The sequence below is a fragment of the Tigriopus californicus genome, chromosome 5, assembly GCF_007210705.1.
Source record: "Tigriopus californicus strain San Diego chromosome 5, Tcal_SD_v2.1, whole genome shotgun sequence".
Lineage (NCBI taxonomy): Eukaryota > Metazoa > Arthropoda > Copepoda > Harpacticoida > Harpacticidae > Tigriopus > Tigriopus californicus.
The window spans coordinates 10,557,537-10,579,847 of record NC_081444.1 but is presented as its reverse complement, the minus strand read 5'-3'; the positions used below and the strand labels follow the sequence as shown (position 1 = coordinate 10,579,847).

Genomic DNA, 22,311 nt, shown 5'->3' with positions numbered 1-22,311 from the left:
ACCAATGTGGAAGTGCGTAGTTTCGAATTGTGAAGGAAAATAATGGGTTGGACGATGCGTTGTGTCTTTCGAGTTCCACTTTCACTCATGGCCATCGCCATTGGGTATTGCACATTGCACAATTTCGCCCATTGTATGGAGACCAGCAAATTCCATCTCAGAAATTAAGCAATTGGGGTATAGTCGACGCTAATCTTGTGATCCCCAAATTCATTCCCTTAATGAGGGCATTTAAATGCGGAATTGAAATTCAGTTTGCAAGAACAACGTTGGTTGAATACGAGGGAAGAGATGGAATTAATGAAGCTTGGGGTGGCATTGTTTTACTGGATGGTATTGGAACAGGACCGACCCTCGTCTGGAATTGCGAGAGTAACATGTGCATCTGATCGAGACTTGCAATCTTAATGCCCGAATTGTGTGTCATTCTGTTTTTGTTTCAAAATAGTTGAGAAAACACGAGCCTGATTTGATTTTGCGCAAGCGATTGAGAGGCAGTTGTTGTTGTTGTTGCTGTTGCTGTGATCGCACGCACGCACCATTCATTGTAACTAGACCTATAGTCCGTCGTGGTGCGCTCTGCAAGTACCCTTGGTTGGATTGAACATTCCCTTGGGAGCAATATGGTAATTTGGAGTAAGTGCTTTCTCCCCTAACGATTATCAGAGTTCTCTCCTTCACTTCCCGTCCCTCTGATTCGCTCTGCTTCTTCTGAGTAAACTAACAACCCAGCTGAGAAGCTACAAAGGTTTGTCTTTCCCCTCACCAGTTCAAAGGTATTTTACATTTTGAATGTGGAACAAAACTCATTAAAGATTGTACTTTGTACAAATACTACTACATGTAGCTTATCCCAGGGTTCTTTGGCCTTCTTTGCCGTTGTGGCTGGCATCTTGAAAGCTTGTCTTCTTTCCAGAGGGGGATATTCTTGGCAGGAAATGTCCTTGATCTGAAATTGTCCAGATTCGGAGGCAAAAAGCCCAAAAGCTTAAATGGATGTTTCCTGAAGGACATCGAGAGTACTCGGGTGGCGTGGTGCACATTTTTATCTGGAATGAGAGACGGAGACTGAGAGACCTTAATTTGCTGCGACATTTTGGGTCTTCCTTTTTCCCTCAGCTTTCGTCGTGTGGGTCTCTCTCTCTCTCTCTCTTTCGTTCTGTCTTTATTTTTCGCTCATCTCTAGGCGAGAAGGGTGAGGGGGACCTTTCCTGAGGGAGTTCTCAGCTCCCTCCGGTCATGACTGGGAAAAGGCGACGTAGGTGAAAATTTAATTCCCAAACCAATTTCAGGCCGAGTGTGAAAATATTAGGAAAATCTCCAGATCCAACGCTCCTGGATCTCTCTCATCTCTCTCACCCTTACCTGCACAGGCTGCGTTATGCGTTCAGATTCAGTGGGGAACATTCGAAAAAGAACACTTTACCTTGCTGAGAGTGTTTCACAGTTTTGAAGTTGAATCCTCATGTCGTGCATGCATTTGATGCACATCATTTCGGGTTAGAGAATGATGATGACCCCTGGGTGAATTATTTATCTTGAACATTAAACTCGGAGTTGCCTTTGTTCCATTGTTTCTCCACTTGGCTATTAATGTGCGAGATTGAAGACGAAAACGAAAAGGAGAGGAAGGGACGGAGAGGGAGAGAAAATGGATGTCGAAATGGCTGAGAGCTCTCAACTCCATCCCTTTATTTGGTCAGTCAACATCCAAGAAAAACTGCACTTTTCGCCACGCTTCATGGCTAAAGGATATCACCTACCCGGGAGACTCCAAAACTCACAACCGATCCTGAACTTGGGTAGTGGGTACTCAACAACCAAACGTAGTGTGAAGATGATGATTTACAACCGCTTGGTTTGAATTCAATTCTTCGACCTATTCTTTTACATACAGAGAAGTGGGTCGGCCACGTGGCAGTTTGTTTGCTGGACGTATCTACGTTGCTGTTTTTCCTTTCTGGTTTTAAGCAAAGTGTTATGAAGGCTGCGTATCTATCCTCGTTATAAGATTGGTGACGACCAGAAATGGGTCCAGTGCGACTGCCACTTGTCACTCGGAAGGAAAAACAGTGGAACAACCCAAATGTGCCAAAAGTTCTCGGGTGCACAAATGGAACAATCACTCTCAAAAGTCATCCGGGCGTGAAAGCACTTTAGGAAATAGGTGGGCGCGCCCACACTCTTCAGTGTTCACTCCCGGGGATATTCGCGGCCAAGCAGCCAACCAAGAACCATCATCTGTTCATCTGCCCACTTGTGTACGTTTGTGGGTGTGTGGGTGTATCTCTCTCCCTGGTGGGCTTGGCTGGTGTGGGTGCGAGGAAACGACTCAAACAAATGGCCCACTTCAAGCGACGACCTAATGGTCCATCTCATGGATAGATTTAGCCACTTCCAATGACAACTCAAACATTTGCACCCCCGATGGAACGGTGAACGGAACGAGCGAGTCCGGGATGCATTTTGCGGGATGGAAATGGAAAATTGCTAGGGCACGTGCCCTTTTTCGCTCATATCTAATCGAATTGAGCACGTCATAGGCGTGAGGAACACTTTGAGGTTCAATTGGGATAGTGAGTTTCCTTTGTTTTCGAGGATTACCCGCGTTGTGAGTACGCTCGGCAAACCCTAAAGAGGAGTTGCTCTTCATCTGATTTTGATTTCCATTGGGAAATTGGAAAGCCTCTCCTGATAATAATAGACTCCCCAGCACCAAAATGAGCAAGCCTGGTCCCTTTTTCCCTCTTTCTCTCTCTCTCTCTCTGTCTTTCTTTCTCCCTCTCCTCCTTCCTAGATCCTAGATCCTATGTATAACCCACCTTCCTTCGCTCTTGCCCTCTCCTCAGCTCTGCTTTCTCTCTCAATCTCCCTTTGTGTTTGTGTCTCAAAGGTCTTCTCGCCTAATCTCAAGTTGTTAGCCCCGTCACAATGGATATTTGACTTTCCTGAGGGTGCGAGGTCCATTCTGGCATCATGGATGCTCTTTTGAGGACGACCCCGACGAACCAACCTCACCACCCTATGCAAGAGAGGTCGTTCTCTCAATATTGACCAAGTGTTACTTTAACCACTCGCGAAGGCCTCAAGAATCTGAAACTCTCAACTTTTTCAAGAGGTCAAAAACTTGGGTCGGAATTCCAGAGGGTATTTGGTGATTTGGTGTCCCCTTAGTGGTTGTGACCCTCGCTTTGGGTCTGTCCCCATGTCTGCTTGGGCGGGAGTCTTTCTCTTTCTGTCCGCTTACCCTGGACAAGCTCATTCCTGATCTCTCTTGACAATGTCAGACCCCATCAGTGGGTCTTCTGGACACTCACTCACTCAATGATTCGCTCACTTTGGACGACGTCGATGAGCTTAGCTCAGTGGGGATGGATCTGGCTGGATTTCCTGTTCCCAATGGCTTTACCAATAGCATTATTTGGACGAAAATATATACGGCCAAGTTCTGGTCATAATGCACCAGGGGAATACGTGCCTCATAGTACGTACGTACGAGTTCATACATGAAGTACTCGCACGATCGAGATGAGGAAGAAAAGAAGGAACGAAAGGACGAAAGAAAGGAAGAGACGTGTGAGTGTGACCTCTGGATTTGCTCAATTTTGCCACAGCCTCCGGTCAAACGTTGATGGCAACACTTCAATAAATGTGAAGATGAAATATTAAGGACTCCCCGATAGTAGTTTAAGTACGATGTGCAAGCATTTCAAGTGTGGTTCTACTTTAAGGCCCTGCATCCTGTGACTCGAGCGTATGCATTAGAGGCTGTTTCTACGTAGCTCCCCAAATTTGCCTGGCCTTTCCCCCCAGTGATTATCAAATCCAATCTCATGCTCTCTCCCATTTCCCCCCCTTGTCTTCTTCTTCTTCGTCTTCTTCGTTTTCCTCTTCCACGACAAGACCTCTGCTACTGGTACTGCTCCTCGGTGCAGCTGCTTCCTTCTCTTTCTCTTCTTTCCATGATTGGAAGTGGATCAAATCAAAGTCTGAGTGAGCCCCATCCAATCTCATGTGGAACAAGCCAAGGAGAGATCATTGGAAATGAAGGGATTTTCTTGAGCCTCGCCTGAACAGCCCTCGACAGATTGAAAGAGCCTGAAAATCAATGGAACTCTGGTTTCTGCAACAGATATTCCAAGATTTTTCTTGACGGTTACTTTCGCTCATAGAGAAAAAAAAACTCTTCAAGAGCTCCAGGAGAATTTGTTGGACGCACTAACCCATTACTGTATTACAATCAATACAAAGAGTCTGGCAGAATGGTCGAGTTGAAATGCATTTGGGTTTGCTCTAGAGGTCCCTTTTACGAAACATGAAGTCCACGCACTCGGCGAAACAGTGAAACAGCTCAAATCGTGAGCGATCAATCTTAGATAAACGATATTTCCCAAATCTTCAAGCACGAAAAACTCGGATAAATCATCATCGCACCTCTCCAAGGCAACCCCTACAGTACAATCGTTGGGCTGTCTTGGACTAGCTTGGGCAGCACAAATTCGACATTCTCTCGTTTTCCAGATTCATTTTCCCTCGGGGCGAGGAGGGATAGAAAAGAAATTGAGGGCGAACTCAAACATTGAGAAGAAGAATTAAATGAAGAAAGACGAGAAGCTGTGGGGAACAAGGACTGCAGAGTGCGCTACATACAGTACAACGGTAAGGTAGAATTGAAAATCAACATTGGATTTCATCCGGCTTTGCGTTTGGTCGATTCCGATGTAAGCTGGACCTCCTCGGACCAACCAATCTTTCCACCAATTTCGTATTCGATGTTGTTCGCCATTCGGACCATTTGGACCCCGGCTCTCGACTCAAGATGCTCCAACTCTGAGGCGATTGCCTATCGTAATTTATGAAGCCATAAAACTTGAGATTGTTGCTTGATGCACATTGTAGATCCAGAGTGTGAATAAAAATGATACATGGAATTATTTATATTCGGAACCTGGGAGCACGTAGACCTCGTTGGTGTTTATTCTTTGCCATACCCGAGATGCTGAATGGCAGCCGCAGTATATGTACAGTAAAAAATACACAGCACTGTTATGTGAATAAGTGTGTGAGTGTGTGTGTGTGTGTGTATGCGTACGCTAGCGCCATTTTTCAGCGTTGATTCGACCTAGTGGTTCGTGATCAGTGAATCTGAGTCCGTATTTCTCCATCAGGCAATTAAGTTGAAATTGCAGCTCTAGGAAGACTCTAACGGCCCAATCATCTCAAGCGTTTTGAGCATTTTCCTTTATCTATTCCCCCTAGCTACGAGTACCTTCTGTCTAGCTCTATGAGGTGAGTGTGCATGCGTGTGTGTGTGTGTATACGAGAGCTTATACGAGTCCATGTCTATTCAGAATCCAGTTCATGAAGCCCCGCCGTCGTCTGCATGACAAAATCAAGTCCAAACTAAGGGAAGATGAGAGCGAAGAGAGGCTCATTTCGATTTTTTACGAGTTCGATTTTTGCCTCTTTTCTTTCGATTTTAAGGTCAAATGACCTGACTCACAGTGACTGAGGTTGCGTGTGACCTCTATGGGCACAAATCTCAGTCTCGACGGCTAATAATGAGATTTGGGGGTCCCCTAAATCGTCAGAATTGGAGATCTTTGGGGTGCTCAATTACGGGTTAGAAGGTGAAAAGGGCCAATCGAGTGAGTGGTGGCGCATGAGACTCTCTCATGTAGCTAGGTTAATTTTTTTCTTCGTCTTCTTTTTTAGACGTGAACCCACCTAATGCCCACCATGTGTACGTATAATTGTGTGCATACGTGTAAAAAAAGAAAATCGATACCATTCAGCAGTTTTTGAATCTCAAAAGATTTCGACCAGATCAAAAGCATGCATCATGCATGTAGGCCATTGTGTGCCGAGAGGGAGACGCGCACACATGCACATTCTACACGTATTCGTAGACTTACCCCTGACTTTTGGAAGGCAGAGAGAATTTTCGAAAATTGTGGCCAATTGCGACAAGTGACTTCTGTCTGAAGCCTGCATTCCATTTCGTGGAATGTCTCGGCCATTTTTTTGTCGATTTCACCTCACATTTAGTAGTAGTAGTAATATATTAGTGTGTACATGAACAGGGCAAAAACCTTCAATCTACGGGCGATGAAAAACCATTTGGCAAAGCTTGCTACTCTTCTACAGCCAAGGTACCAATTTGAGGGGTCTGTACGAGATGCTCACGGTATGATTTATCCAGGTCAAGGGAGCATAACAGTAGTAGTTGTTGGACGACTCGTTCTGGTGGGCACTGCATAAGGCTGAGCTAGTGATCGTCCCTCGTTCAGTGGATCCAGTGAATAGGGGAACTCCAGAAGCACAAATTTTGCATCATTTTCTCCAGCTAAGCTAACATGATATTAATGCCAGAGAAAATGAGGGCTTATCATGGAAGAGATTTCCCCCGATCCGCTGCCATTGGACCATAAATCCTTGAATGAACTTCGGGTTCGACGAAAATGTGCCTCAGTAGTAATTACTCGACTGAAGAAGATAGCCGACCATTGAAATCAATGCTCTCAGACGGGCAAAGTTCGGGCCAACCCTAAAGTAAACTCTTTGACGATCTTCCCAGGCTTGGGCGTGTGTGTGTGTGCATTCGGATTTCCCGTCCGGATATTCATCTTCCAGGAAGCAACTCGGACTAATCAGATCTAATTCTCAAAAGGGTTGTTGATCCATTGTAAAGCAAGAGGACAATGGATGACTGAGAGACCCTGCCATATCCAAGTACCCAACTGTTTTGTGCAATGAAATACTCACAGTACGAGGAGTTACTGTGCTGAATTGAACGTACAGTAGATAGACTCACTAGTCACTACGAACCACAGTCAATACGACTGGCTCAAGACCAGAGTCAAAGCAAGGGCGTCGGTTCGTATGGAAGCGGCGGATGTTGACGTCGTCGTCGTCGTGGTTGTCGTCAAGCTATTGGAATGCTCTTTCTAAACTCCTCCCATGAAATTCTCTCTCAAGATCAACGAGAGATCGATCTGTCTGATGTTCAATGGACAGAAGATCCAGAGAAAGAGTTTCGGTTTATTCAAGGGTCCTCAAGAGCATTTGTCGTCACCGGCATGAGCGAAAATCCAATCCAAGTAGAGTTTGACGCGGGTGTAGATGCCTGGATTGTCTTTGCGAGCACAGCCTTTGCCTCGACTAACCACTCCAATGGCAAAAGCTCGAGGTCGCTTCTTTCCGATCCATTTCCACAAAGGACCGCCACTGTCGCCAACACAGGCGTCCTTACCACCATAAGACACCTCTCGTTCATCCTTGGCTTTGATTTCAAAGCTTAAATCGGGCTCTTCGGAGTTCTAAAGACAAACAAGCAAAATAAGGTTGGGCCCCAACATTGCGTGTTATTTTCATACGTTATTTTAATGCTTACTTTATTTGCATAGTATTCATGTCTTGAGGTGAAAACCCGATGCCCAGCACATAGTTCGGTTTTCGTGGAAACATTCATGAACCCTCCCAAGGATTCACAAGATGCACGTGGAACCAGCTCCAGTTTCACCTCCTGTCGAGTGGGTTTTCACGAGATTTTTCTTCAGAGGCATCCAAAAGAGACCTTTAATCAACCTCAAATAACTACTCACTTGAAGAATATCCTTCAAAGGATTTGAATTTGAGCAGTGTTTGTTACAAAAGCCCCAACTTTGAAAGGCTTCCACGTCAACCGCCTCATCTTCCCCGTTGGTGGCATTCGTTCCACAATACCCGGGTCTACCGGGCGTTTTCTCGCTTTCGATACACGTTCCACACCAACCATACTCTCCCACCTTAAGGTACGATTTTACTCTTTATCAAGGAAAACCTCCTACATTGATTTAAAGGCATCTGCCGACAGGTAAAATGTTACCGATTGATTGAAGCAACGGGTCATCAGCGAGTCATCGTCGGCCTTTCCTTTTCGTTCGATGTCAATGTGCACCACGCCCTCTGGTGGGAACACGCTGAAGTTCTGTTTCTTTTTTAACATTCTGCACATGGCATCGAGGCTGGTGGGGTTGGACATCTTGATACATTCATGTGCCAGCATCATTTTGTAACGAAACGGAAATTTGCACTTGGAATTGCGCACTGGTCCGTACTCGTTGGTTGTGCATTTAAGCTCATGTCTCGCACCCCAGCCTGTAAATTTGGCAGCTCTTAATTCGGGTTTGGCAACATACCTTCTCGCTCTCCGTCCCAAATAAACACACTGCCTGATGCTGCAAGGTCAAGGGGAAAAAAGGCTCCCCTTCTTTCAAATTTGACGAGATGATTATCTCACCTGCGACGAAAACTTCGCCGAGTTGGTCGGGAAACCGAGTTCCGTATGGTAGACAGATAGGCATGATCTTGTCCGAGAAGATCAGCTCGTTTTCCAGTTTGAGCAGAGCAATATCGTCACGTTCATTTTTCTCGTTTGATTAATATCTTCCTTGAAATGACTGTATCCATAATGTCGTTGGGGGTGGGGGTGAGGGGTGGTGTTGGGGTTAATTAGTGCGTGGTTCTATGTTTGCTACGTGAAGGCGATCTTTATGAATATCGATCAAGGCATTGAAAACGGATTTTATGATCAGGAACTAGTCATTTCAAGAATTTAGTGTGAAACCCCGAAAAAATATTTGGGATGAACCACAATATCCACAATCACATGAGTAGATTCAGGATAGCGTGGCAGGAGGGCCAGATCCTTCAAACCCACCACCACTCTGAAATACTCTTTGGGGTCAAAGTCGATCACGGTCCCAGCCTTGCTGGGATCTTGCTTGCAAGGCATGGTCATGCAAATGCAATGGGCCGCGGTCAAGATCCATCGCTTGTTGATGATGGAGCCGCCACAGATCTTGAGTTTGTTATCCAATGTCCTTTGTTGAATGAAAGTCATCCAAGGTCGATACTCGGGCTCGTAGCCGTTGACAATTCTTGGCTTGGCATCCGACATTTGATCCACGTTGGGGCTTCGTTGCTCACCTCGTTTGGCTATCCCACAAGGACAATTCATCGATCGTCTCTGGGCGAGGAGCTCTTGAAGTTGAGCCAATCGCTTGGCATAAAAGCGCTTTTCCGAGGAATCCTCCTCTCCATGGGCAATTTGTCCAAGAAAAACGAACAGAAGCAAGCTCCTGACTAAACTGATCATCACCCTTGCGTATCATGATTTATGGATCTCCTCGTGGCAACATTGACAATTGAATAGCGGTCGTTGGCAAGCCCCGGGATTGAATCCGAGTACACGAAGATGATGGATGTGAGTTGGCCGTGTCAATTATGTGTTTCACAATGATTTATTTTCTCTACCTAGCACTTGTCCCACTTATTCAAGAGGGATCTTTATCCACCGCCAGCGATTTCAACACAGGATGCGAGTGCGGAATGGGGGCGGGCAGGGGCGCCCAAACCCAAGAGCCCAGTGGTCCAATTAATTTTGTGAATATGCAAAGCCTACTTCTGCAACGATCCAGGATTGTGAACGGTTTCGAGCCTCAACGTCGGCCGTGGATGGCGCTAATCGAAATCCACAAGAGCATTCCCAGGAAGGGTGTCAAACAAAACGATAATCCCACTTGTGGGGGAGTTCTCGTGAATAAGGTGTTGTTTGTCTTTGGCCCATACGTTTTGCAATTAGCCATTATTCCTAGGAGGCCCCATAATCAGTTCGAGTACATTTTGCTTCCGCTTAGTTATGGGTGATTACCGCCGCTCATTGCTTCTGTGTTTCTCCATTGGGTTGCAAAGGACGTCCCTCAAAACCGAACTTCCACTTGGCCCGAGTCACCGTGTTTCTTGGCCAGCACGATATCGCTCGTCGATATCGCTTCAGAAGTATGTATGTGGGAAGCTGGAAAATGTTTACCACGCTCTATGAGATTTATGGCCCTCATTTGCACTTTCTTTGTCAACCATTCTTCTCACTTTGTTTTGGTGGCGATGGTAGGAAACATCTACAAGCCCGAAGAAATCCTTATCCACCCAAAATATGCCCGAAATGTTCGAGATCAGCACGATATTGCCTTGGTTAAACTCAGAAGGGAGGTCCGGTTCAATCGCCTCCAAATGCCGATCTGTCTGCCCCCAACGGCCAAATTCCAAGACACCAATTTAACAGTAGCGTCAACATTCGTGTTCCTAATAGGACCTATTTACTCTGAGGGGTCGCATTGAATTCAGAAAGTACAACTGGCACATTGTTTTCCACGATCCAAATTTCTAAGAACTAATACGATTTTTCAACTATCGAGACCATGAATCCCAAAGTAGTAAATAGGGCTTGCTTGTTTCAACCTGGCTTACGTCTCTGGTTGGGGATTGTTGTCCCAAGAGAATTGTTCCACATCCGACCAAGGGCCCAGCCCTCATCTCTCGTGTCAATTTCCATTCCGGTGGCAAGGCCAAAAGGTCAGAGGCTGCAGTTTCACACCCACTCCGACTTCCAACAGTGAGGAGTGCGGACGTTTCAAGAAAGAGGTCAACAGTATGAAGGACGTGACATATAGCACTGAGATTTATGACGGAGTCATGCTTCTGGACGAGAAAGGTTTTCCAACGACCACGTGCTTCAAAGAAGACCCAGGAAATTTTGGTTGGTAAGACACAATTCGGCTCATCATTTGCCTTTCTCTAATCTGGGGCAATTCAAAACAACGGTTCAAATATTGTCCGTACTATTACAGGTGTGGAACTACGGATTCGCCTAATGAGACTTCGAATTGGGGTTGGTGTAACGCTTTCTGTCGACAAGGGTGAGACAGTTGGACTTTTTCACAATTCTTACGACAGCTCACGATTTTCCATGCACATATGCATTTTCTGTTGTAACTCGTGAATTTTGTCTTAAGAAAATGATGACGAAAAACCAATTTCAATCGAATCTACGCATTTCAAGGACTTTCGTCCGGTTTCGTAAAGTCTAAGGACATAGATGAAACCAGCAGTACTTATCCCAGGTATGGGCTTCCTTGTCATCCTTTAGAGCACAAAAAGGTCATCGTCACACTTCCATCTTGCAAGAAACTCAATTGTCAACCCTGAGCAAGACACAGTGCCGGAAATTTGGCCAAGAAATGAAGATTAATCCCCTTGTCGAGTTGTGTGCGGGAAAAATCCAGAGGCCAAAAGTCAAGAAGTTATTCAAGCTCGGTTCAGGAGGAAGGTACGAAGAGCTCGAACTTGACATGAACAGGAACACTGACAATGAAGAATTCTACATCGGTAAGCCGGATTTTTATGGGGAACTCCCAACCCAACCAAACTATGTTGTGTATGCTTTTTGTTCTCCAGGCGGAAGTGACAGTTGCAAAGGAGACAGTGGAGGGCCCTTGTTCATTTGGCAAGCCAACAAGGCCTATCTCATTGGTGTTGTAAGCCGTGGAAAAGGCTGTGCGGGCTTCAATCGACCGGGAATTTACACAAGAATCACGAAGAAGCTCAAGTGGATTCGAAAGTATACACAGTCTGGGAATTGCTCATAAATCAATGCAAATCCGTCAAAGGCGAGATCCCAAACGGCCAGTTAATCCTATCTTACGCGCGTTAAAACGATTAAGACACTTTCAAGTATCAACATTTTTGCACACTTTAGCACGCTTGCAACTTTTTTTGCCTCGCACGAATTACCTGAGGCTTGAACATAGAATTGACAAAGAATAGATGTGTCGGAATGTCGAATTGAGCTTTGTCAAATTCCTGTCGCACAATCCCGGGAATGTTGTACTGGCGGTGATTACGGTCATGTAACCCAAATTGGGCGTCCCACCGCGAGGGCCGCATAAATGTTGTAGGTTCACAATGAGGGTGTGAAATCATAAGGACCCTCAATACTGCAATTGAGCCGACTGTTTTATGCTTATTGAGGTGGCAGACGAACAAAGAGCCATATCCATTCGAGTGCTACATTCGATCCCCGTTCGATTCGAAACACGGATATCTAGAACCTGAAGCCGAGGAAACATCTAATGGGCTCAAAGCTATCGCCAGTCATAGATCTGAATCCGAGAATTTACCCCATGAGTAATCCATGATTGGATTTGAACGGTGGGAAAGTCCTTGACCATTGAGGGTTCTTTAAAATAAAGCCACAATGGGGTACTAATCTGCCACAAAATCACATGCCAAAATCACCACCACATTTGTGGTTAGTCCATTCACTTGGGTGTACGAGTACGCCAGTTGGCTTGCTTTCGTTCCCTGAGATATTCGAGTTTGGAGGATGTGGAATTTGACATTTAACAGAAATTCAATTTTCCAATTTGGGCAGATGATCTTTACGGTCGCCTACTTCTACTTCTCTTTGATATTTGAATCGGGAGAATTTCAAGCGGATGTCAAACAGTATTTCACCAGATAAATGGGAGGAATGAGATGTTGTGACATGGCCATTTATGAAATCATCCCAGGATCTTGTAAAAATCGACAAATACGAAATTCAAAGTCCAAGGCAGTCGCTCTCCGCTCAAACGCTTTACGTCGAAACTTTGTGATCGATCTCGTCATTGTGCAAGTGCTTCCCTACTCACAACATGGGCTCCTTTAGATCGTGGATCCCTATTTCTAAATCGCCGAAGTGTTCTGATGATACATGAGTTACGCGCAGATGTTGGGTCAGCATTCGTAGTCTTGGCAGTCTTTGAAATAACCTCGAAACCAATTCCAGTTCCCTATGAGACAATGTGTTTGGAATAGAAAGAGAATCAAGTGGCCTCCCGTGGGGCTGATCTAGCCCCCAACCTGCTTGGCCAGGGCTGCTCAGGAGGTAAAACACATCCCTATCGATAGGGGGCTAATGATGACCGCCGAGAGTCGATTGGCAACCCTGGGTGACCTCTCTTGAATCCTGATGCCCGACTCTAGGAAAGGCTTGGACCTCCTGAAGTTTTGAACTTTTCTTCGCCTATTAAGTCATAAATCTTTAGGTGCTGAAAATGCATTTCACCTCGACGTGGTGCTAGTCGTACATACTCGTACCCTAGTACATCCATGAACCACTGGAATATGGACAGGGATGTTATGTGTCTTTGTGAATGGACATTTGAGAGCCAAGTGAGCACAAAGCATTTGTCTTCAAAAGAGCCTGTATTAACATAGTTTTGATCTTCAGCTTAAGCAAACCACTTAGTGGATGTAAAAATAGACAGAATAAATGAGCAAGCCCTCTTTTGGTCATCAACTACTCAAAGAGGGCCACCTCATTCATTCGTTTTGTTTGTTTCCAGGTACAAATTGCAATTTGAGTGGACAAATCTTTTTATTTACCTGTCTGATTGATTGGGCTCAGAATGTAAATAAACAATTAAAGTAGCTTCGGGAAAATCTCATTCTATTAAAGAACCGCTTCCGTAATATCAATTCTCGACCTTAAAATCCACGTCCATATTCCCGTGGTTCTTGCTTAGTAGTGCTAGGAGGCGAACACCAATAACTACTTCACACAGCAACTCGTTCCTTGGTTGGAATTGAGGATCGCTCCGTGGGCAGCTTCTTCAATATTTATTGGTGGCTGGGTAGTTGGATGGGAATTTTAGATCCCACTCACATGTTCAAGATAGCCTGCTGAAACCGTGCACTGGGCAGATTAAACACATTCAGACGAGATCATGGCCCCGCGTTTCTCAATATCAATTACAATGCCACAAAAGCAATGCGTTGTTCACAGACAGTCAGTCGAGTTCTGGAGATTTTCAAAGATCTGTCACTTGATTGACAGATTTTGAAATGGCCAAGACGTCGAGCTTTCTTTCGGAAAGGGGTAATTGTTCATTGTTCAGATTGTTCTCGGCTGCGCCTAACCTGTGATTTAGGGGGAAGGGTTTTGAGATGTTCCATCTCCCCCAAATTACTATTTACCTCATTTTTGCACCTTGAACGGAGTCCTTATATCTGTCATATTTGCTCTAGTAGAGTTCTGAGCAAACGTTTAGGTATCACTTGAGAATTTTTTCGACATATTCACGGACTCTTCACGTTTTTTTGGCTTTCCATTAATTGGGCAGATTTCAGGACGGTGCCTCGAAATATGATCTTCCTCACTTCCTCATCATCATCGTCATTCTGACAACCGCTGCCAATATTAAGACGCGAAACAGTCATTGGGTTACTTAAGGCGCGGGATCTCGTTACTCGTTGTATTTTTGCACCCTCATTGCTTGGCATTGAAATAAAATTGACGAATATTTCAAGACAATACGCCTTTCTTTTGATTGTCCTAGGGGTGCTCCATTTTCCTCCCGAAGGTTAACACATTGTAGTTATGTTGATTCCACTGCACTTGGAAAGATACCGCATCCCAATACAAAGTGATCCTCTCAATTGGAGCGATCATGCATCAAAGCGAATTCAGAGTTTTACCCCTAATGAGGGCAATTTTTCAGTGGAGGAAACCCACTCGAAAACTGCGGAGCCAAGGTGTCCCAACTGCACGGAGAAGCGGTATACGTGGACGACATGGCCAGTGATCATGGGGGTTATTTGCTGCCCTATGTTCAAACAACGTTGGCAATTGCCAACTTGATGTAGTGGATTCCTTCGCCCGCTTTGGTTGGTTCTTTGGATTTATAATACACCAATGTTTTTATGTATCTGACACGTCATTGGGATCCTCGTTTAGGCTATGAAAGGGTGGGTTGCGTATGTGACTACAAGACATTCCAGGCATAAACAGCGTTGACGGTGCCAAAGAAATCGACGTTGTATTCGTTCAAAATTGATGGTTGGGTAGCGGGACAAGCTGTCGGCTTGGTCGTAGCTCAACCCAACAAATTGCATTGGCAGCCGCAAAAATGGTGCAGATCACTTACAAGAATCAAACAAAGCCCATATTTGACTTATAGAAGAGGCCCTCCAGCAACCTCAAAAGCAAAGAAATCAGTGTTCAGCTCCAATGGCAGAGAAAAAAAAAATGGTAAGAACGATCTTGTCAGCCTGTCCTGCCTCTCATTTCAATTCATTCTCAGGTGGTCGAGCGCTCCCGAGTCACAACGATTACAGGCCGAGTTCGAAATTGGAAGTCAATATCATTTCCACTTGGAGCTGCAATCATGCGTGGTGAGGCCCAAAGAAAACGGGGGTTCCGATTCTTTTTCTACCACTCAATGGATCAGCTCCGAGTTCAGTTCACTATGCGTGCTAAAGCAATGAATGTTGAATGAGAACGAAGATCATGTTTCTGTAAGCAATAAAATTGGTTTACTTGCATGTAGGCCAACGGATGGTGCATCCGGTTACGAATTTCATTTCAGACGAAACTGGATTGGAGGGGCCTTCGGGTGGGAACAGCCATTTCAAAACTCAGTGGCCAACTGCTTGTACCGTCGGCAGCAAACAAATTGCAGCAAGCCCTTCGACTCAACTTGAGATTGCCAACTAACATGGAAATGTTTGCAAACGACCGCCATACTTGTTCATATGAAGTAAGATTCATTTAAATTCCCTAATCAAAAGTCACAATAACTTCAATCTTTTTCATTGAAAAAGATGGCGGTTGATGAAGCTAACCAACAAGCTCCAAGATGTGTCTTGCGATGTGTTTGCTGACGTTTCGGATTTTCGGATTGTTTCCCGACGCAAGGTTTTTTACCACCCCTGGTTTCAAAACTGTTATGGAGCCAAAATCTTGGATTGCAATGCTTTGACGTTCAAACCATCTCCCCACTAATTCTGCTTGCCGAGGCCCGGCCAGCCACTCAAGTATAAAGTCGTTTCTTTAAATACCTTTTTAATCTTCAACTTGAGCCAATCATTTTAGGGCTATGGCCATAACAGAGCATATTGAGGAACATGCGGCTAATACTTTTGGGCGTGGACCCGCTAGAATTTCGAATAGAGCAATCTATTGAAAGACGGAGATTTCGTCTTCAGTGACCCGATCCCTTCAAGGGCCCCAATAGAATTCCTGAGATTGTTCAAAGGTTGAAATCCGCTTGTTCCTACGACCAACGAGATACAAGAAGTTAGCACGTTTAACAGGTTAAGTTCGTTATATGTTTGTATGATCTTGTAATTGATAAAAATTAACATAATATCTTGGCCAGACCAACACGTGGAAGAAAAAAGCCAATTCGCATTACTCCGATGAGATGGCCCCAAAGGTGTCTTCGGCTACAGATTTACTGTTCAAGCATCCATTTTCAAAGATGATGGAACTGTCACAATTTCACTGGTGGATCGAAATGGGACAAGGGCTCAATACCAAGGTTGGTCAAGTTGCCGCCAAAGAATTGGCAATACCCATGAGTATGATCAACATTTCGCACCACTGACTCCTTCATTGCCAACAATAAACACAACACCGGAGGCAGCTTTGGTCGGAATTGTGCGCTGCGGTGAGTGCGATTTGGGAACATTTGAACATTGATAAGATGAAATACATATGTGGAAAACTGGATCCAAATAGGCTGCATTAACCTCGTGCAAAGTTGAGGGCTAAAATGAAGCGAGATCGAAGAGATACAATGCCTGGTTCACCCTCATGGCTTGAATTGGTGATTGCTTGCGATAAAGCGGGATTGGACTTGGCAAGTCGGCATAGGTAAGTCAAAAGTCATGAAAAAACCAAAGGCACTTGCCTTCATTTGGTTCGGGCTTTCCAAAGTGTTTGGCCACAAATGACCATATCGAAGCTTTACGACATTTGGGGAGCTACATGCATTGAATTGGAAGTGGACATGCTGACCGGGGAGAAAACCGTCCGTCGAGCAGACGTGTATGGAGGACACAGGGGCTTCAATTAGCCCCAATGTGGATATTGGTCAAGTGGAAGGCGCCTTCGTTATTGGACTTGGACTTTGGCTCTCGGAAAGAATTGCGTTTCAATCCAACAAGTGGCAGGCTTTTGACCCGAGATTCTTGGGTGAGACGTAGATTTCTAGTCATTGCGTTTGCACATCGACATTGGATGTTGGACGACTGATCACTCGGTTGGAGCAACACGCCATTAGCTAGGTTTGCCATGAATTTGTACGAGGCCATCTTTTACTGTACATACTGTCTAGCTAGCTGAGTGGTCGGTGGACCGACATCCAGAAATCTAGAAATTCTACATATCGCTGTTACAAAATTTTCTGCTCCTCCGACTTCCCTTAACGTTGATTTCATTGTCAGGAGTACAAGCCACCTGCTAGCCAAGACATTCCTGAGGTATTCAACACCTACCTCTACAACAGTAATGACATCCTTTCGGGGTTTTGGGTTCCAAAGCTACTGGAGAACCTCCTCTTCTAATGGCGATGTCCGCATTTTTGGGCTCTCAGGGATGCCATAACCGATTGTCGCGTTAGCCTCGGAAATGAACGCAAGGATTGGTTTCAAATTTTGGTGGGCGAAAATTAGTGTGATCTATGTGATTTGATGTTTTCTAGCGTTGTCTATTTTCCTTTTAGATGGACCTGGAACAAATGAACGGGTAATTGCCAGTAGTGGAATTACCTCGGATTATTTCAAACTGTACTAGTCGGAACTGTAATCCAACGGAAAAATTGTCTTTTCTAGCTTTTTGCAAACAATATGTCTTAACACATTTAATATTTTTGTACTTTAATTTTCTAGCTTTATTTCTTCAAATAAATCATGTTTATAATATTTAAAGCCCATGAATTTGCCTAAAACCTTGAGATATTGTCTTGAAAGCTTGGGTCACATAAAGCAGATATTTTCGTGGTTTATCCCTTGACTGCTTGACCGCTTTGCTTATGCTTCAACAATCTGAATTGAGAATTCGATCGACGCAGAATTCATTGGCTCTTAGGGTCAAGCGGATAAGCGGTGAAGTGGGTAAGTTTCGAAAATATGTGCTAATGTATGATAAATAGGTTAGACTCGACAAAGGTGCATTTATCTTCAGCTATGTATGTCTTGGGTATTCAAATCTTAAATTGAGGTTTAGTTGGTTTATTGTTCGTAAGTTGCGTGATTTTCCATCTTGCCGATGCTCTGAATCATATGCTCTGAATGTTGGTTGAATTGAGGTTCAGTTGCTTCATATTTCGAGCGTTGCGCGGACCACTCGTCACTGTATAAGTATGTGTTCCTAAGATTTGGATGGCCATTTTTCCTGGGCTATTGGTCTCCTTCAAATTGCCAAAAGAAGATTAGTTTTTTTTTTGAAACATGTTATTTGGAGATGAATGAGTATTTCCCATATGGCGAAACATTTACAAAGACATTTTTGGAGTTAGGCTTTGATTTATTAGTAAAGAAAATATATTTTGGTGGAAAGTATTATTTTCAGGCTGCTGAAAGAAGCATCAATAAGGCAAAAGTCATGATAGAAAACAGCATTACAAACTCTAAATCTTATAAAGCTTCCCTGCGAGCAACCTGTCTTGTAATTCATGGAAAGTAAAAAATTGGGAAATTTGGTGTAACATTCTCAAGCCAAACGAAGATTTCTTGCCAACCAACTTCTTGACAACGTTGCTTTAAATCAAGTCCCTAGACGAAACCGCACTATTCAATGGAAGACATATGAACAACGAAGGATTCGAAATATAACAAAATTCAAAGCTAGGAAGATTGTACGTTTGCTAAGAGGCAGCACAAACTTTTAACCATTAATCTTCCTTATTCGGAACGTATGCAACATAGGTCATTCCCTCAGCACGAAAAAATCCTACTCTCATTGTTACTCATTCTAATGTTTCGGCATTTGACAAGATCTGCAAATATTGACCTAAAAACTTCAAGTTGCTACAAGGAAAACGGAAAGAATGGAAGCCGCTTTGGGGTTGTTAACAAACAGAAACGAGTAACGAGTATGTCTTGTTTATCGTTGAAATTACATCATTTTAAAAAGTAACTTGATCCATGGGTCTTTCATTGCTTCATCTCCATTCAGGTTAAAAAAGTCTCCGTCTTAAGTATCGATCGACAAGAATTTTGAATTTCGTTCACTAATTCTATTTCGAGGCAAGAACAAATATCTGTAAAAGTGAATTTCAAGCTCAATCCAAATTTTGGAAATATAAGTTAATGGGTAGTTGCACCTTCGGGAGGAAAATGGAGCACCCCTAGGACAATCAAAAGAAAGGCGTATTGTCTTGAAATATTCGTCAATTTTATTTCAATGCCAAGCAAATGAGGGTGCAAAATACAACGAGTAACGAGATCCCGCGCCTTAAAGTAACCCAATGACTGTTTCGCGTCTTAATATTGGCAGCGGTTGTCAGAATGACGATGATGATGAGGAAGTGAGGAAGATCATATTTCGAGGCACCGTCCTGAAATCTGCCCAATTAATGGAAAGCCAAAAAACGTGAAGAGGTCCGTGAATATGTCGAAAAAATTCTCAAGTGATACCTAAACGTTTGCTCAGAACTCTACTGGAGCAAATATGACAGATATAAGGACTCCGTTCAAGGTGCAAAAATGAGGTAAATAGTAATTTGGGGGAGATGGAACATCTCAAAACCCTTCCCCCTAAATCACAGTTAGGGGCTGCCGAGAACAATCTGAACAATGAACAATTACCCCTTTCCGAAAGAAAGCTCGACGTCTTGGCCATTTCAAAATCTGTCAATCAAGTGACAGATCTTTGAAAATCTCCAGAACTCGACTGACTGTCTGTGAACAACGCATTGCTTTTGTGGCATTGTAATTGATATTGAGAAACGCGGGCCATGATCTCGTCTGAATGTGTTTAATCTTCCCAGTGCACGGTTTCAGCAGGCTATCTTGAACATGTGAGTGGGATCTAAAATTCCCATCCAACTACCCAGCCACCAATAAATATTGAAGAAGCTGCCCACGGAGCGATCCTCAATTCCAACCAAGGAACGAGTTGCTGTGTGAAGTAGTTATTGGTGTTCGCCTCCTTCACTAAAGCAAGAACACGGGAATATGGACGTGGATTTTAAGGTCGAGAATTGATATTTCGGAAGCGGTTCTTTAATCGAATGAGATTTTCCCGAAGCTACTTTAATTGTTTATTTGCATTCTGAGCCCAATCAATCGGACAGGTAAATAAAAAGATTTGTCCACTCAAATTGCAATTTGTACCTGGAAACAAACAAACGAATGAATGAGGTGGCCCTCTTTGAGTAGTTGATGACCAAAGAGGGCTTGCTCATTTATTCTGTCTATTTTTACATCCACTAAGTGGTTTGCTTTAGCTGAAGATCAAAACTATGTTAATACAGGCTCTTTTGAAGACAAATGCTTTGTGCTCACTTGGCTCTCAAATGTCCATTCACAAAGACACATAACATCCCTGTCCATATTCCAGTGGTTCATGGATGTACTAGGGTACGAGTATGTACGACTAGCACACGTCGAGGTGAAATGCATTTTCAGCACCTAAAGATTTATGACTTAATAGGCGAAGAAAAGTTCAAAACTTCAGGAGGTCCAAGCCTTTCCTAGAGTCGGGCATCAGGATTCAAGAGAGGTCACCAGGTTGCCAATCGACTCTCGGCGGTCATCATTAGCCCCCTATCGATAGGGATGGTTTTACCTCCTGAGCAGCCCTGGCCAAGCAGGTTGGGGGCTAGATCAGCCCCACGGGAGGCCACTTGATTCTCTTTCATTCCAAACACATTGTCTCATAGGGAACTGGATTGGTTTCGAGGTTATTTCAAAGACTGCCAAGACTACGAATGCTGACCCAACATCTGCGCGTAACTCATGTCTCATCAGAACACTTCGGCGATTTAGAAATAGGGATCCACGATCTAAAGGAGCCCATGTTGTGAATAGGGAAGCACTTGCACAATGACGAGATCGATCACAAAGTTTCGACGTAAAGCGTTTGAGACGGAGGGCGACTGCCTTGGACTTTGAATTTCGTATTTGTCGATTTTTTACAAGATCCTGGATGATTTCATAAATGGCCATGTCACAACATCTCATTCCTCCCATTTATCTGGTGAAATACTGTTTGACATCCGCTTGAAATTCTCCCGATTCAAATATCAAAGAGAAGTAGAAGTAGGCGACCGTAAAGATCATCTGCCCAAATTGGAAAATTGAATTTCTGTTAAATGTCAAATTCCACATCCTCCAAACTCGAATATCTCAGGGAACGAAAGCAAGCCAACTGGCGTACTCGTACACCCAAGTGAATGGACTAACCACAATGTGGTTGTGATTTTGGCATGTGATTTTGTGGCAGATTAGTACCCCATTGTGGCTTTATTTTTAAAGAACCCTCAATGGTCAAGGACTTTCCCACCGTTCAAATCCGATCATGGATTACTCATGGGGTAAATTCTCGGATTCAAATCTATGACTGGCGATAGCTTTGAGCCCATTAGATGTTTCCTCGGCTTCAGGTTCTAGATATCCGTGTTTCGAATCGAACGGGGATCGAATGTAGCACTCGAATGGATATTGGCTCCTTGTTCGTCTGCCACCTCAATAAGCATAAAACAGTCGGCTCAATTGCAGTATTGAGGGTCCTTATGATTTCACACCCTCATTGTGAACCTACAACATTTATGCGGCCCTCGCGGTGGGACGCCCAATTTGGGTTACATGACCGTAATCACCGCAGTACAAACATTCCCGGGATTGTGCGACAGGAATTTGACAAAGCTCAATTCGACATTCCGACACATCTATTCTTTGTCAATTCTATGTTCAAGCCTCAGGTAATTCGTGCGAGGCAAAAAAAGTTTGCAAGCGTGCTAAAGTGTGCAAAAATGTTGATACTTGAAAGTGTCTTAATCGTTTTAACGCGCGTAAGATAGGATTAACTGGCCGTTTGGGATCTCGCCTTTGACGGATTTGCATTGATTTATGAGCCATTCCCAGACTGTGTATACTTTCGAATCCACTTGAGCTTCTTCGTGATTCTGTGTAAAATTCCGGTTCGATTGAAGCCCGCACAGCCTTTTCACGGCTTACAACACCAATGAGATAGGCCTTGTTGGCTTGCCAATAGACAAAGGGCCCTCCACTGTCTCCTTTGCAACTGTCACTTCCGCCTGTGAGAACAAAAAGCATACACAACATAGTTTGGTTGGGTTGGGAGTTCCCCATTAAAATCCGGGCTTACCGATGTAGAATTCTTCATTGTCAGTGTTCCTGTTCATGTCAAGTTCGAGCTCTTCGTACCTTCTCTGAACCGAGCTTGAATAACTTCTTGACTTTTGGCCTCTGGATTTTCCCGCACACAACTCGAAAAGGGATTAATCTTCATTTCTTGGCCAAATTATCCGGCACTGTGCTCTTGCTCAGGGTTGACAATTGAGTTTCTTGCAAGATGGAAGTGTGACGATGACCTTTTTGTGCTCTAAAGGATGACAAGGAAGCCCATACCTGGGATAAGTACTGCTGGTTTCATCTATGTCCTTAGACTTTACGAAACCGGACGAAAGTTCCTTCTCT

General features: G+C 44.1%; 2 protein-coding genes and 1 long non-coding RNA gene across 3 annotated transcripts; 2 read left to right on the top strand and 1 right to left on the bottom strand.

Annotated features, from left to right (window-relative positions):
• Positions 1–7,021: 7,021 nt before the first annotated feature.
• Positions 7,022–9,267, bottom strand: LOC131881126 (uncharacterized). The gene is made up of 6 exons (XM_059227898.1): positions 8,609–9,267; positions 8,282–8,411; positions 7,868–8,139; positions 7,605–7,787; positions 7,394–7,525; positions 7,022–7,319 (listed from the first exon to the last, which is right to left on the bottom strand). The coding sequence occupies exons 1-6, from the start codon at positions 9,137–9,139 to the stop codon at positions 7,056–7,058; spliced, it is 1,512 nt and encodes a 503-aa protein (XP_059083881.1). The 5' UTR covers positions 9,140–9,267; the 3' UTR covers positions 7,022–7,055.
• Positions 9,268–9,286: 19 nt separating this feature from the next.
• On the top strand, positions 9,287–11,664 carry LOC131881128 (uncharacterized). Its single transcript, XM_059227900.1, has 7 exons — positions 9,287–9,588; positions 9,681–9,822; positions 9,935–10,105; positions 10,286–10,583; positions 10,671–10,739; positions 10,970–11,208; positions 11,278–11,664. Exons 1-7 carry the CDS (start codon positions 9,373–9,375, stop codon positions 11,466–11,468), a joined length of 1,326 nt encoding a protein of 441 aa, XP_059083883.1. The 5' UTR covers positions 9,287–9,372; the 3' UTR covers positions 11,469–11,664.
• Positions 11,665–16,425: 4,761 nt separating this feature from the next.
• Positions 16,426–17,263, top strand: LOC131881131 (uncharacterized). Its single transcript, XR_009373334.1, has 3 exons — positions 16,426–16,519; positions 16,583–16,840; positions 17,092–17,263. It is a non-coding gene; the product is annotated as an uncharacterized LOC131881131 (long non-coding RNA).
• Positions 17,264–22,311: the final 5,048 nt, after the last annotated feature.

Bases quoted from the DNA above. Each gene is read 5' to 3' on its own strand.
- LOC131881126 (XM_059227898.1), bottom strand. From the start codon at position 9,139: ATGATCAGTTTAGTCAGGAGCTTGCTTCTGTTCGTTTTTCTTGGACAA. The intron at 7,526-7,604 runs GTGAGTAGTTAT...CCCACTCGACAG, and splicing joins CTTTGAAGGATATTCTTCAA to GAGGTGAAACTGGAGCTGGT. The intron at 7,320-7,393 runs GTAAGCATTAAA...GTTTGTCTTTAG, and splicing joins ATGAATACTATGCAAATAAA to AACTCCGAAGAGCCCGATTT.
- LOC131881128 (XM_059227900.1), top strand. From the start codon at position 9,373: ATGGGGGCGGGCAGGGGCGCCCAAACCCAAGAGCCCAGTGGTCCAATT. The intron at 9,823-9,934 runs GTATGTATGTGG...TGGCGATGGTAG, and splicing joins TCGTCGATATCGCTTCAGAA to GAAACATCTACAAGCCCGAA. The intron at 11,209-11,277 runs GTAAGCCGGATT...TTTGTTCTCCAG, and splicing joins CAATGAAGAATTCTACATCG to GCGGAAGTGACAGTTGCAAA.